Genomic DNA, 13,700 nt, shown 5'->3' with positions numbered 1-13,700 from the left:
TCTGAAAGCTGCCAATAATTTATTTCTTATTTAATGAAAGCAATATATATGAGAATATATATGAAAATATATATGAAAGCCAATGATCTGGGAACATTAAGGTGGTTCACAGCCATAAATACAACAGTATCCACCACTTAGTAAAGACCTATTCATGGGTCCTGAAGACCCAAGTAAATACAGTGGTACCTCGGGTTACAGACGCTTCAGGTTACAGACGCTTCAGGTTACAGACTCCGCTAACCCAGAAATAGTACCTCGGGTTAAGAACTTGGCTTCAGGATGAGAACAGAAATCGCGAAGCAGCGGCGTGGTGGCAGCAGGAGGCCCCATTAGCTAAAGTGCTTCAGGTTAAGAACAGTTTCAGGTTAAGAACGGACCTCCAGAACGAATTACATTCCTAACCCGAGGTACCACTATACATAAGTTTTCAATAAGCAGTGAAAGCAGATTACTGTGAGTAAATCAAATCTTTGAGGGGATGGGAGAAGACTGCTACCCTAGTCACTGAAACATGGACACCTGCAAATTGTGATGTAACTGGGAGGGCCTCTGATCTGTAATAAAACCCAGTCTCTGAAGCTTTGCAGAGAGATTGGGATTCTTGTATCCATGGCAATTGGTTAGCTCTGTCAGGTAGCATGAAAACAATCACCGTACTTTTCCGTGTATAAGACTAGGTTTTTTTTTTGCTTTAAAATAAGGTTAAAAATCTGGGGGATAGTGCATATGCCCATTTTCTAAATATGGGGTCCCCAAAAGGAGGGGGCGTCATAAGATACATGGGGGTATCTTATACACAGAAAAATACAGTAAATCTGCATTTGTGGGATTTGAGTTGAAGAAGGGAGTGTATTCTCATTGGTAGAACACACATTTTGTTGTGCAGAAGGGAGGCACAACTAAACAGATCAAGTAGGAGGCAATGTCAAAGATTCCCAGATCCCAGAGAGCAATTTCCAGTCTGAGTAAACATAGACATATATGTATGGCAACTTTTTATGCTTACCACTCAGGCCCTCTGCTCTGTAGGACAACCCAGGGCATTCAGGCGTATACTCAGGGTCTGCATTTGGGGCAGAAGGCCAGGGACCCCACTTGGCACAATATGCGCGAAGGTCCCCCAAATTCACCAGGGTTGGCATGCCATATTTTGAAGAAATTGAAGTGATAGATATTATCATCTAAAGACAGCCTCCTCACAGGGCCTAGCCAAGGACTTGGGTGGTGCTGTGGTCTAAACCACTGAGCCTCTTGGGCTTGCCGATCAGGAGGTCAGCTGTTCAAATCCACGCGACGGGGTGAGCTCTCGATGCTTGATCCCAGCTCCTGCCAACCTAGCAGTTTGAAAGCATGCCAGTGCAAGTAGATAAATAGGTACCACTGCGGCGGGAAGGTAAACGGTATTTCTGTGCGCTCTGGTTTCCATCACAGTGTTCCATTGCACCAGAAGCAGTTTAGTCCTGCTGGCCACATGACCAGTCTGTGGACAAACGCTGGCTCCCTTGGCCTGAAAGCAAGATGAGTGCCGCAACTCCACAGTTGCCTTTGACTGGACTTAATCGTCCAGGGGGTGCCTCTCAGGGCCATTAAGACAAGCACTCTCCCCTCACAGGCCATTAAACCCAGAGTCTAAAATTATCTGAATATACCACAAGCATTGGCTCTTGTACATAAATTTGTAGATTGTCCTTTTCAAAGCAAGTGCCTTCCCTTCCTTACTGTACTGGTCCAGGGGGGAGGTTACGGTGGGGCGAGGTCCAGGACCTGAGTCGAGGGTTGGCAGACAGTCCTCCTCGGGCGAAGCGGGGTCCACAGTGGGAAGCCGGGCGGGGTCAGGAACTCTGGAGGAACAGGACTGGATGCTGGCCGAAACAGCTCTTCATCGACGTTGCTCCCGCAACCTGGGACCGGGCTGACTGGCCTTTATCTTCTCTGAGGCCAGGGGCGGTCCCGGCCCCCAGGAGACCCGCCTCTCCTGGCCTTAAGGCAAGCACTCCTCCTGGGAGAAACCAGTTCCCTCCGCCTCTCTGCCCTGAGCCTCTGCAGCTCAGGAGAGGCTGGAGGGTTACTGGACCCAGGGGGAGACTCACCTGCAGGCACTGAGTCCTCAACCACCTCCGGAGCCAGAGTGGATTCACCTGGTGCCCGCTCCTGAGGATCCGGCACAGGTGCAGGCGCTTCAGAATCAAGGCCCTGCCCCAGTTCAGCCGGCCCTGGAGGCGGGGACTCCTGTGCAGGCTGGGATTCCTCCGGTTCAGCCTCTGAATCGGATTCCCAGGCCATCACACTTAGTGAAAGGGAACACTGGCAACTACTCTATTCTTCTTACCGAGTGGGCAAAGCAAGCGTGACGTTGAATGTAGCCTAATGGAAAACGGGTACTTGGTTCTTGCCCAAGCAGGGCCTGCTGTGTTGAGTTAAGGCCTGTATCTTCCCTGTCTAAGTCCAACAATAATTTTCAGAGCTGGCATCAGAGGAGAGCCTGTATTCATCTGGCAGAATAGGGATAATTGACTTAGCTCTCGGCTGATTTCAGTCCATCGTGAATTAGTGGGTTCTTAAATATGACAATGATGTGGCTGACAATTCAGATATGGAACGGAATGAAATGCTTTGGTTGGAATCCATCCCATTATTAATTTTAATCTCTCCTTCCCATTTGCCATATTTCCCCCTGACTCTCATCTAATGCCATTATGAATTAAACGGGTGACTGCACCAAGTGAAAAATCTGAAGTGACAGAAGCAACAGGCTCTGTGGAATGCTTCATTAGAATTTGGCATGGAAGAAAATGGTCAGCTTTGGAGTAAGTAAAAGGAAAGCAAACTTAAAACAGCTGAGCATTAGGGGGAAAAAATATTGTATTGCCTTCCGGCTATTCTGTGTAAAACCAAATACCACTGAAGTAGAATGTATTTTCCTGATGAAGTCATCCTAACATCCAGATGGTGTGTTTCTAGGGGAGGGGAAAAGCTCTCAGAATCTCTCAGGCACGGATCTCACAGTTGCCATAACCAATCTGAAAAGGGTGATCACATTAGCTAGCTAAAAATTATCATAGCATAATTACAGGGATTTCAGTTCATCTTTCCTGAGGAGCTCTTCCCCGGTTTAAGGTTTATTCATGTCTGAGGACATTTTGGAGAGCTTAAGGCATGAGGTTTGATTCCAGAAGTTTACAGGATTAATTTTATAGGGAAATGTAATCCCTCGATAAATCACCCTGGTTATGGATTCTTCTAAATGTCTCTCACACACTTATATATACACACAGAGAGATACAACCACATTAAGTATACTGTTAGTGTTTCATGGAAAAATAACATGGTTGCTACCAGTCACTTTGAGGTAACGTTTACTAGCTAAAATTGATGATGTGAACTTGCTTCATGATGCATAAATGGTAATGCCTTCTAGTTATGCAGAGTGTCCCTAAGCCTCCTGATCTGATTGGGATCAACTGACCAGTTAGAACCAGAATTGTAAAACTGGTATCTCTATCGCCAGTCTGAACAGGTATCAGATTGGCTCCTGTGTCTCTCTCCTGGTCATCTAGGTCAGTGTTTCCCAACCTTGGGCCTCCAGCTGTTTTTGAACTACAATTCCCATCATCCCTGACCACTAGTCTTGCTAGCTAGATGTGATGGGAGTTGTAGTCCAAAAACAGCTGGAGGCCCAAGGTTGGGAAACACTGATCTAGGTCATCCAGATAGTTGGTCAGAATGGTCTCAGTGCCAATACTAGGCTAAAACTCTGATTAAAATAGGCCTAGAAAATTGGTTTCATCCAAGAGAACCTGGGTCTGATTCTGGAAACTTTCTCAGGAATAGGGCATTTGCTACTGCTCTGTAGTTATTCAAACCTTCAGTGCTCATGGAAGGTTTCTTCTGGAGAAGCCTCACCACAGCCAGTGTAAGGCAACACAGGACCATTACCATTCCCAACAAGGCATTTATAACCTCTTTGGTCCAACCAAGCTCTTCCCTCCCTGATAGATTTTGAAAGCAATGAAGGCCAAGGACCCAGCATGCAAGTGGGCCCATTAACCCAACCTAGGACCTTGCCCACATCCTCAAGCCACATAAAATGAAATTCATCTATCAATATCACATTCCGGACATCTCCACGGATTTACTGGCTATAACTGCGGAACCTAAATCACAACGGATACAAGTGATTTCATCCTCAAAATGATTTGCAAACTAGCCACAGTGAGCCACTGATAGTTCTAGTATTGTGGGAGGGCCAATGGCAGGTTCCAATGCACCTCATTTTGAGATGGGTCTAGGGTCAAGTCAGTGTTGGCTTTACAGTGGTACCTCGGGTTGCAGACTCTTCAGGTTACAGACTCCGCTAACCCAGAAATAGTACCTCTGGTTAAGAACTTTGCTTCAGGATGAGAACAGAAATCGTGCTCCAGCGGTGCGGCGGCAGCAGGAGGCCCCATCAGCTAAAGTGGTGCTTCAGGTTAAGAACAGTTTCAGGTTAAGAACGGACCTCCGGATCGAATTAAGTTCTTAACCCGAGGTACCACTGTACTTGAAATGTAACACCTATTTCCGAGTGGGTGATGTTTGCATTTTGAGTCTGCCTCCCTCCCCACTCAAACTTAATTAGCACTGCTAATTAAATGGCCTCTACATCTAAATTAGGGGTGTGAATGGAATGCATTTGCTTTAGGGTTTCGGAAAATGGGCTGGTAGATCTTTCATTCCTTTGACCCTCTCTCTCCAGAACACCAAACTGTCCCCTACTGGTGACCACTTATACACAACAAAAACAACAACAACAATTTATTTATACCCCGCCCATCTGGCTGTGTTTCCCCAGCCACTCTGGGCGGCTTCCAACAGAATATTAAAATACAATAATCTATTAAACATTAAAAGCTTCCCTAAACAGAGCTGCCTTCAGATGCCTTCTAAAAATCTGGTAGTACATACCTTCCCCTGCTTCCAATACGCAGACACATCCTGACTCTAACACATGCATTCTCAAATCTCAGGACCTTGAAGATAAAGCCCCCATCCAGCACACAAATCATGCTACCACCTGCCATGCATCCTGTGTTATGTGCCTATGAATGGTGTCCATGATCTCACCAGGTTACCATTCCCCAGCAACTCTTGGTCTCTCACCAAGAAGGTCACATACACACGGTTCTCGGTGTTTCTCTTTCACACCCAGGAATCGATCCCACCAACAATTGGACCCTCACCCTAGTGTCTCCCTAGGGGAGCACTATTGTGCTTGTGTCCTCCTGGACTTCCCTGGTTGGCCACTACAGGAAACAGCATGGTGATCAACATAGATTTTTGGTCGGATCCAGTAGGCCTCTTCTTTCAGCATTAACTCTTTTGCTATAACACATCCTCCTCCCTCGGTAAATTCCATTAAAACAGCCCTCCTTCATCTTGGGGAATTAAATTTCTGCATGAATTTAGTGCACTGTTGATAGGCAACATGATTACACCTTGCATTTATTAAACTGCTACATTGTCTTGCAGCTCAAAGGACCCAAACATGTCTAGTGAACAGTCCACATGAAGCATTGTGTGATGCTAAAGGGCAGCCATGGGGCATTTAGCAGTGAAATTGCCTAAGATTGAAGAGCACAGTTTAAAGAATGTGTCCTGGGAGAAACCACCGAGATAAGGAAAGTGAATTTGCTTTGGAGCTGCTGGACCTGAGCCCGCTAGGAGAAGGGAGATATGTTGTTCGGATTCAGCAGAAAATAACTAGATGCAACCAGCAACCAGCATGAAATCAAGTTTAGACTATTCTGTACTTTGCATATTCTGAGGAGAGTTTGTTTCATGGCTTCTTTTTTATGAAGTGGTAAATTCACTGTTTAGGTGACCTAGAAAACCACTTGAAAAAAAAAAAAAGAGCTCCAGAGAAGGATAGCAAGAGCAGCACTTTAAAACAGCCTCATTCTTTGCATCTTTCAAAAGATACTTAATGTCGTAGAACACCCACTGTGCTGAAGTTACTGCAGGTTTACAGATGGGTGAATTGAGGGGCACGTGTTTAATGACAAGGCTCAGATGGTGCTTTATTTATAGAGAAAGGTTTTTTTTTGTAAGGTGCCAGGCTGCCCTTATAATTTAAGACGGAGAATTATGGGTAACACGTTTAGAAGCTGTAGCGGGTGCAGAAAATTGTACCGTAACTCTTGGCTGGGTTGTCACTATTGCCTTCCTTGCAAGTGCAATTCAAGGTGCTTCTAAAACCCTTATTTGGGGAGACCCCACAACATTTGCGTGGAGCACATCATTCCATACTGTCCCATTATGCAGTCCTTTCTTTCCCCCTGAATTGTCTCTTAGCAATCTCCTATGTGCAAGACCTCAATAAACTCTCACAAGAAACCCAAAGGCAAGATTTGGATGTGGGGGGCAGATTTTTTCTATAGCTGAAGTGGGCAATGTGAACATGAAGGAGAAGCACCCTACTAAAGAGTGTAGGATGAAAAGGTCCCTGAGTAAGGCAAAATTACCTCCTCATGAAATGGGCTGGGCAGGATGCTCATATCAATTGGGATGGCTCAGAAGCCTAGCAGGTATATTGGGTGATGAAACCAGGGCAATCTTTAGGGTTGTAATCATATTTCACAGCTTTTTCCTTGTGAAGGAGTGGTTAAGGGTGACTAAGGTTAAATTCAGAACATGAGGTCTTCTGGTCTGGTCCCACGGGTCATAATGGGGTCAGTGCAGCAAGGCAGGCCAGTCATTACAGCACCAAGGAGAGCTCCTAATATGACACTTCCTCCAGGAATGTCTGGGTCACGGCTGAAGCATTTTAGACCTTCGCATCCAGACCCCTTCCATTGTCCCACTTCTCCTGGAACCTAGTACTCTATCCATCCATGAATGTATGCCAAACAAGATGCCTGCATTGGCTCACAAGATCTGTAGAATATGATGTCCTTAGAGATGAGTGTGATGGTCAACCCAGGGGCTGCAGTATCTGGTCCAGGCATGGCACCTTTTACATCTCAGTCCTGGGGGGGGGGGTCTCTGGTTCAGTGGAGGTGCTCTGGTCCAAAGGAGGTCAGCTCCTCTGTCAGCACCACAGCCTCTGTATCTGGACGGCAGGTCCTGACCATAGCTGTCAACCTTCCCTTTCTTTGTGGGAAATTCCCTTATTCCCGCTGCTTCCGACTGCTATCCCAGATTGTTAGATATGCCGTAGACTGTCCCCAGGACAGGTGAGGCTGCTGATCCCTTAATTTCGAGGATGCTGATCCCTTATTTTCAAATCTGAAAGTTGACAGCGATGGTCCTGACACTCTTAGACCTTTTAAGGATTTGAATTGAAGATAGGGAAAGGCACGCCTAGGGAAATTCTAGGATGGAAATAAAGGAGCCTTCTCACTGTCTGGATCTGGTGACCATGTCACGAAGATCCTGCGATCCCAAAAAATCACAGGCTTGGGCACATGGCAACAGTGGGGTGGGGAGGGAGGTTACCATTTTTAACTACTTTCCTCTAACACACACATTCAGAAACTTCATATGGAGACCTTTAGGCAAGTGAAGAGAACTTGTTTATACCACTTTGGGTCCAAAGGGGGTCTAGAAACTCCTTGCCAAGGTACAGTCAGGAGCCGATTAGGCTGAAAATCTTCAAAGATCCCTTGGGGGGAGGCTTATAGAGGCTCTGATTCCCACAATCTGCGTCTATCCCAGCAGCGCTGAATGTTCCATACTGTTGTGCCTAGAGCTCCTCCACATTTCTGCGACATGCACAGTTGATTTGTTTGGCTCAGCGGTGTTACACTAATTGCTGCTGGATTTCAGATCCCAGCGTCTCTAACTAGTGGTTAAAACCTCTTGAGTAGGTATGTCAGTAACATGCTGCTGTGACATTCTTAGGGGGTGGAGAATTACTGCTGGGCATGTCTCTCTCTCTCTTGGATCCAGCATTGTGCATTCAGAGATGTGTGAAGTCGGTAGTGAGTGCTGCCGAAGGGAGAGATTCAAGGGCAACTAATTGCCTGCTTAGAAAAGCTCTCATCCCACAAGGGGAGAATTGCTGCTGCTGCTGTTCTTGCCGCCTAGAACACTCACCAGCAGAATCATCATGACAGAGGCAAGCAACAGAAAAGAAGGATTTAAAAAATGCCGGAGTGCCACCTTCAGCATTGATGGCTATAGCTTCACAATTGGTGAGCCCCTTTGTGTGGGTGTTTCTTCTCCTCTTCTCCTTTTGTCTCAAGTAGGAAACAGGGGTGGATGAGGGGGCTTGTCCAAGATGCCTCTTGGAAGATGCTGCTGCCATCCCGTAACTTTTGCTTTGCTCTGTCCCTCCTGCCTCTTTGTTGACTTCCTTTTATTCAGGAAAGGTGCTTTGCCCTGAACCGCCGTGCTTTTGTAATGTTTTTGGCATTGCTTTGGCAAGAGGTATGCAGAACTTTTGTTGGCAGCCCTTATCTCAGGAAAGCCTGTGTTTTTGGGATTACATATTGTCAACTTGCTTGCTGCATTTCCTTCCTACAAGCTCAGGAGCACAGAATCTGTGTGTGTGTGTGTGTGTGTGTGTGTGTGTGTGTGTAGTTTCTTTGTTTTTCCTTACTTGTGAGTTTTAAGTAGGTAACCAAGCTTCTGTAAACCCATGGTCACTGGCACAGCAAACCAGATCTTTCCTGAAATTGCCCTTGTACCACGTAAACAGAAATGAAGTGGAACTGGAACTGGAAAGAGAAGACACAAAAATCACATCCATTCTCCTTGGTCCCTGTTGTAAACAGTGGCTCATTTCTAAAAAGAGGTTAGTGTGGAAAACATGCCTTCTGCTTGCATCTGATTCCAAAGACATGGAGGCTGGTTGTGGTTACTCAAGTGCTGGGAGACACTCTGCACAACCTCAGATGAACATTGATTTTGGTGATCATTTCAGTACTCCAAGAGCATTGACAAAAGGGTCCAGAACTGAGCCATGCCTCATATCAAGCCCTCTAAGGTGGACTGAGCCCTTTAAACCTAAGACCACTTTGTCCCACTCTGTCTTTTTGATGGAGAGGGGGGAGCAAAATTGCTCAGAGCCACAGGTTCTTGCTCCCTCCTGCTTTCTTTTCCCTTATCAAACCCACGGTACAGTAGTTAGACTCCTAGGGTGAATTAAGCAGGCTGTTCTTTTGAAATTTTAAATCTGACTGAACTCCACTATGCAAATCTCTGCAAACCTTAACAAAGCAAGCTATCTTGCTGACTTAATTTTAGTTTGCAATCCGAATGGCCTATTTATGAAGAACAAATTCACTTTTATGCCTTCTCCTATATCTAATGGCCAGCTGCTGATTGTGTTGTGCTTATTCTTTGCTCCTGTGGATTGATGTTGATGTAAATAGCACAGGAGCTTCAGGCTAGATGGAGAGCTTAAAGGTTCTCGGTGGCATGCAAGAACTTTTGTCATGGTCTTTCTGCTGGCTTACATGCTGCTCAGAACATGTGCTTTTTTGGGGGGGGGGAATTGTTGGAGCTGCATGGAATTGACAGTTTCTTACTCATGTAGGAATCTGAGGATTAATATTGTGTGTGTGATCTTGAACTGAGTACAGTACTAAGGCAACAATCCTATACACACTTACCTAAGAATAAACTCCATTGAAAACAGTAGGACTTGCTTCTGAGTATGGGTTATGCTGTAAATAGGCGTTATGCATCAAATACTAGATGCTCCAGATAAATTATGTTCCTTCAGACATGATGTATTAGGATGACTAAAGTGACATGTTTATAATTGCATTATTTTGGTGTTTCTATTTTTGGGCTGTTGAGGTAGCCATGGGGCATGGCTTTCAGCACATTTAGTTAGACTCCACTGATTTCAAGGAACAGGGGGAGTTAAGCCTGTGCCCAATTCTCCTATTAAAACCAAGGGTATGTGCTGTCTGATGCTCTCTGTGTTTACTCAAAAAGTGAGTACCTTTAAACTAAGGTGGGACTTACTCTCAAGAGTGTGCACATAAGACTGGAACCCAAACAGCACAATCCTGTGCAATTTGACTCAGATGCAAGGCCCGTTGTGTTCACAGTGTGTCTTACCTCTCGGGTCTGTATGTGCATATGATTACAGTCCAAAGTGCTTAATTTTGGCTAGATCATGCCCATGGTTAAAGTTAATTCTTATGTATATACAACCCACCCCAAGTATCTGCCTTAACACCCTCGTTGAGTGTGATTGGAATATGTCCTTGAACTGATAAGGACTCTTGCTTGCCTGGCTGCAGGATAGAGTGGGTTGTGTGTGTGTGTGTGTGTGTGTGTGTGGTGGGGAATGAGCCTGCTGTGCAGAAGTAAAGTTTTCATTCATTGCTCTACGCACTTTTTTGCCCCTGCCCCCAGTGCTTGCCAAAAGGGAAGGCTGTCTAAAGAATTCCCCCATATCTGCTCTAACTGGATGCCCACCTCAGTTAGGATCAAGTCTTCGCGTGGGCTACGCTGCCTTTATAGCATCAAGATCTTTGCCTGCCTGCCTGCCTCTTCTCATCCCTCTGAACTTTGCAGTCAGACAGCCCCGAGCAAGCTTGTCACATTCACGTTGGAAGGAACTCTAGCGGATAAATTTAGCAGCTCGGAAGAGAATGCAAACACAAGTGGGACGTTTATGCTTCCAAAAAGAAAAGAATCACAAAAACTACGGGCCAGATTCACCCTTTCTCTAAAGTGCCCAAGATGGGTGTTTAATTCACAACAGCCTTGTGTGGCAAGCTTGTCAGAGGCAGCGACTTTGCCAAAGGCCACCAGTGAGCTTTGTATGTAGTTGGATAGTGGTATGAACTTGGCTTCTTGCATCCAGGGCTACCATGGCTTCCATGTTGCCAGTTTCTTTATAGCATCCCAGCTCAGCTGATTTCAGGGCCGGCCCTGTTATTTGGCAGATTGATGCAAGTGCGTCAGGGAGCAGCAGTGACTGCTGTGTACAACACACAGTCTATCTTATGTCCCAGCGCAGGGTGGTGGCAGTTGTGGAGAATCTTTTCCTGCCCTTTAAGCAGCACAATGTCTTGAGCAGCTCAGATTCATATGTGAATGTTGAAGGACGTCTGACAGCCATCTCATCCAGTCTCCTCAAATGAGGCAGACTTTTCCCCAAGCACACATTTTTGCTGGTAGATTAACTTTGGGTTTCCTTAACTTTTGATACCTGGGTTGAAACAGGAGGCATATTTCACTTTAATTCTCAAATATCCATCTCTCTTTCTATCTTCTCCACCTCCCAGAACAATAGACAAGCATTCAGACAATATATGTTCACAAATGGGAAAGAGTGTGGGGTGTGGAGATATGGGAGGCAATTTCAGCAGCTGTACTTTCTAGGATGCAATCTTCCCTTTCCTTGCTTACCTGTCTCTGTGGTGCTCTATCCTGGCACCCCACCCCCAGTTGCTGAAGCAGAGAAGGGTTGGGTTTGGGGCATTTGTGTCTCAAGACGAGGTACCTGCTAGGGTTCTAGGAAGAAAAGTGTAAGCGATGTGCTCTTGTTCCTATGTGTGTTGTGAGGTTGGTCTGTACTACTACTACTACTACTAATTGTACCCTGCCCATCTGACTTGGTGGCTCCCAGCATATACAAAAACATAATGAATCATTAAACATTAAAAACTTCCCTATACAGGGCTGCCTTCAGATGTATTCTAAAGGTTATATAGTTACCGTATTTTTCGCTCTATAAGACACACCAGACCACAAGACGCACCTAGTTTTTGGAGGAGGAAAACAAGAAAAAATATATTCTGAATCTCAGAAGCCAGAACAGCAAGAGGGATCGCTGCGCAGTGAAAGCAGCAATCCCTCTTGCTGTTCTGGCTTCTGGGATAGCTGCGCAGCCTGCATTCGCTCCATAAGACGCACACACATTTCCCCTTACTTTTTAGGAGGGAAAAAGTGAGTCTTATAGAGCAAAAAATACGGTACTTATCTCCTTGACATCTGCTGGGAGGGCATTCCACAGGGCAGATTCCACTACCCAGAAGGCTCTCTGCCTGGTTCTCTGTAACCACACTTCTCACAGTAAGGGAACCACCAGAAGGCCCTTGGAGCTGAACCTTAGTCTCTGGGCTGAACAACATTGGTGGAGACGATCCTTCAGGCAGAAAGATCTGAGGCCGTTTAGGGCTTTAAAGGTCAGCACCAACACTTGGATTTGTGCTCAGAAATGTACTGGGAGCCACTGTAGGCTTTTCAAGACTGGTGTTATATGGTCCCAGCAACCACTCCCAGTTACCAGTCTGGCAGCCGCATTCTGGATTAGTTGTAGTTTCTGAGTCATCTTCAAAGGCAGCCCCACATTGAGTGCATTGCAGTAGTCCAAGCGGGAGATAACTAGAGCATGCACCACTCTGGTGAGACAGTCTGTGGGCAGGTAGGGTCTCAGCCTGTGTACCAGATGGAGCTTTGTGTGAAAAGAGCTCTTTTTCCTTCTTTCCCATTTTCAACCCCCCCTTGTGAACTCTTAAGTATGCATGACACAAAGCCAGAAAGCTTTGTCCCCAAGCTACATACCCTTTTACTTGAGTTATTGTCACCCTGTTTTGGAGGTGTGCTGTGATTGGGTGATGAGTTGCATATCATCCTGGATTCGGTCTTAGTTGATGGGGATGAGACAGTTCTCTTTGGAATCCATGGCTAAAATAAAGACATACAAATAATGACAATTTAAAAATGCAAAATACACATAGAAAAAAGAAACAATTTCTCTTTAACTTCCTAGCCTCTAACACCTCCTGATTCTACCTATGTAAAAGTATTTAATCATAGAAGTATTAATACTAAAACTTGTTTATGAAAACATTGTAACACACCTTCATAAGGGAATCTGGTTTTCCAATGCTTATGTCTCCTACGCTTAACTTATGATTGATGGATGTTTTAATTACCCACACAAAAATAAATTAAATCTGAAATCAGGCAGGCGCCTTAACTGCACTCTTTTTGGTGCCTGCTAAAAGCATTTTTTGTTTAGGCAAGTCCACCCAGAAATGTAGAATGTTTTTAGCCTAGCGTTGATTTTATTTTATTTTTTGAATGCTTCAAAAAGTTGTTTTTAATCATTTTTTCTGATAATTTCATTTTTTTATTTTTGTAAACCTTTAAGGGTTTTTTTTTAATTAACAACCAAGTGACAAATAAATGTTGTGAAATAAATAAAAGAAATATCATAACAAACCAAATCTTCTGGTACAAATTCTGAATATTTTATGCTTTACATGCCTTCAGTTTTATTTTGGCAATTGTTCATGGGCAGGAAACTTGTGAAAGTTTTTAGGGGGGGAGCTGACTGGCAATTCCCCCCCTCTTTTTCCTGTTTTCAAACTTTTTTTCAAGCTTATTTTTACCAGCTATCTCCTGCTAGCCTAGCCCCATATCCCCCTTGAAATAACTCTCTGTCATGTAAGAGCACTGCCCCAAAGGAAGGGATGGGGCAGAATTTTGATTTAGTTCACACTTAAAGGCAAACCTACCAAATTTATACTTGAGGGCTGCCATACGTCTGGAGTTTTCTGGATATTACCAGGATTTCAAAGGCAGAACTGATGTTTGCCACGCCTTGTCTTGGATCAATTTAGGGGGTCTTTCTAAAAAAAATAAAGTTCAACAATTTTCGGGTGCCCTAGTTTTTACTTATTGAAATATGGCAACCCTATCATACAATCCACAACAATATGTGGAGCGAAACACAACAATCTTTG

The 13,700-nt window shown here is 44.9% G+C and overlaps 1 protein-coding gene across 2 annotated transcripts in view; it reads left to right on the top strand.

Annotated features, from left to right (window-relative positions):
- The first annotated feature begins 7,806 nt into the window (after positions 1 to 7,806).
- Positions 7,807 to 13,700, top strand: part of PDE1C (phosphodiesterase 1C) — a 278,643-nt gene continuing 272,749 nt past the window's right edge. Inside the window, exon 1 of one of the 2 annotated variants that reach the window (XM_081834768.1) lies at positions 7,807 to 8,174. In XM_081834768.1, coding sequence (XP_081690894.1) covers positions 8,090 to 8,174 — 85 coding nt within the window. In that variant the 5' untranslated portion in view covers positions 7,807 to 8,089. The remainder of the gene's footprint in view (positions 8,175 to 13,700) is intronic. The other variant, XM_081834771.1, reaches the window with a different exon arrangement.

This window comes from Podarcis erhardii, assembly GCF_964252035.2.
Source record: "Podarcis erhardii genome assembly, chromosome: 12".
Lineage (NCBI taxonomy): Eukaryota > Metazoa > Chordata > Lepidosauria > Squamata > Lacertidae > Podarcis > Podarcis erhardii.
This window is presented reverse-complemented; position numbering and strand designations above follow the sequence as displayed.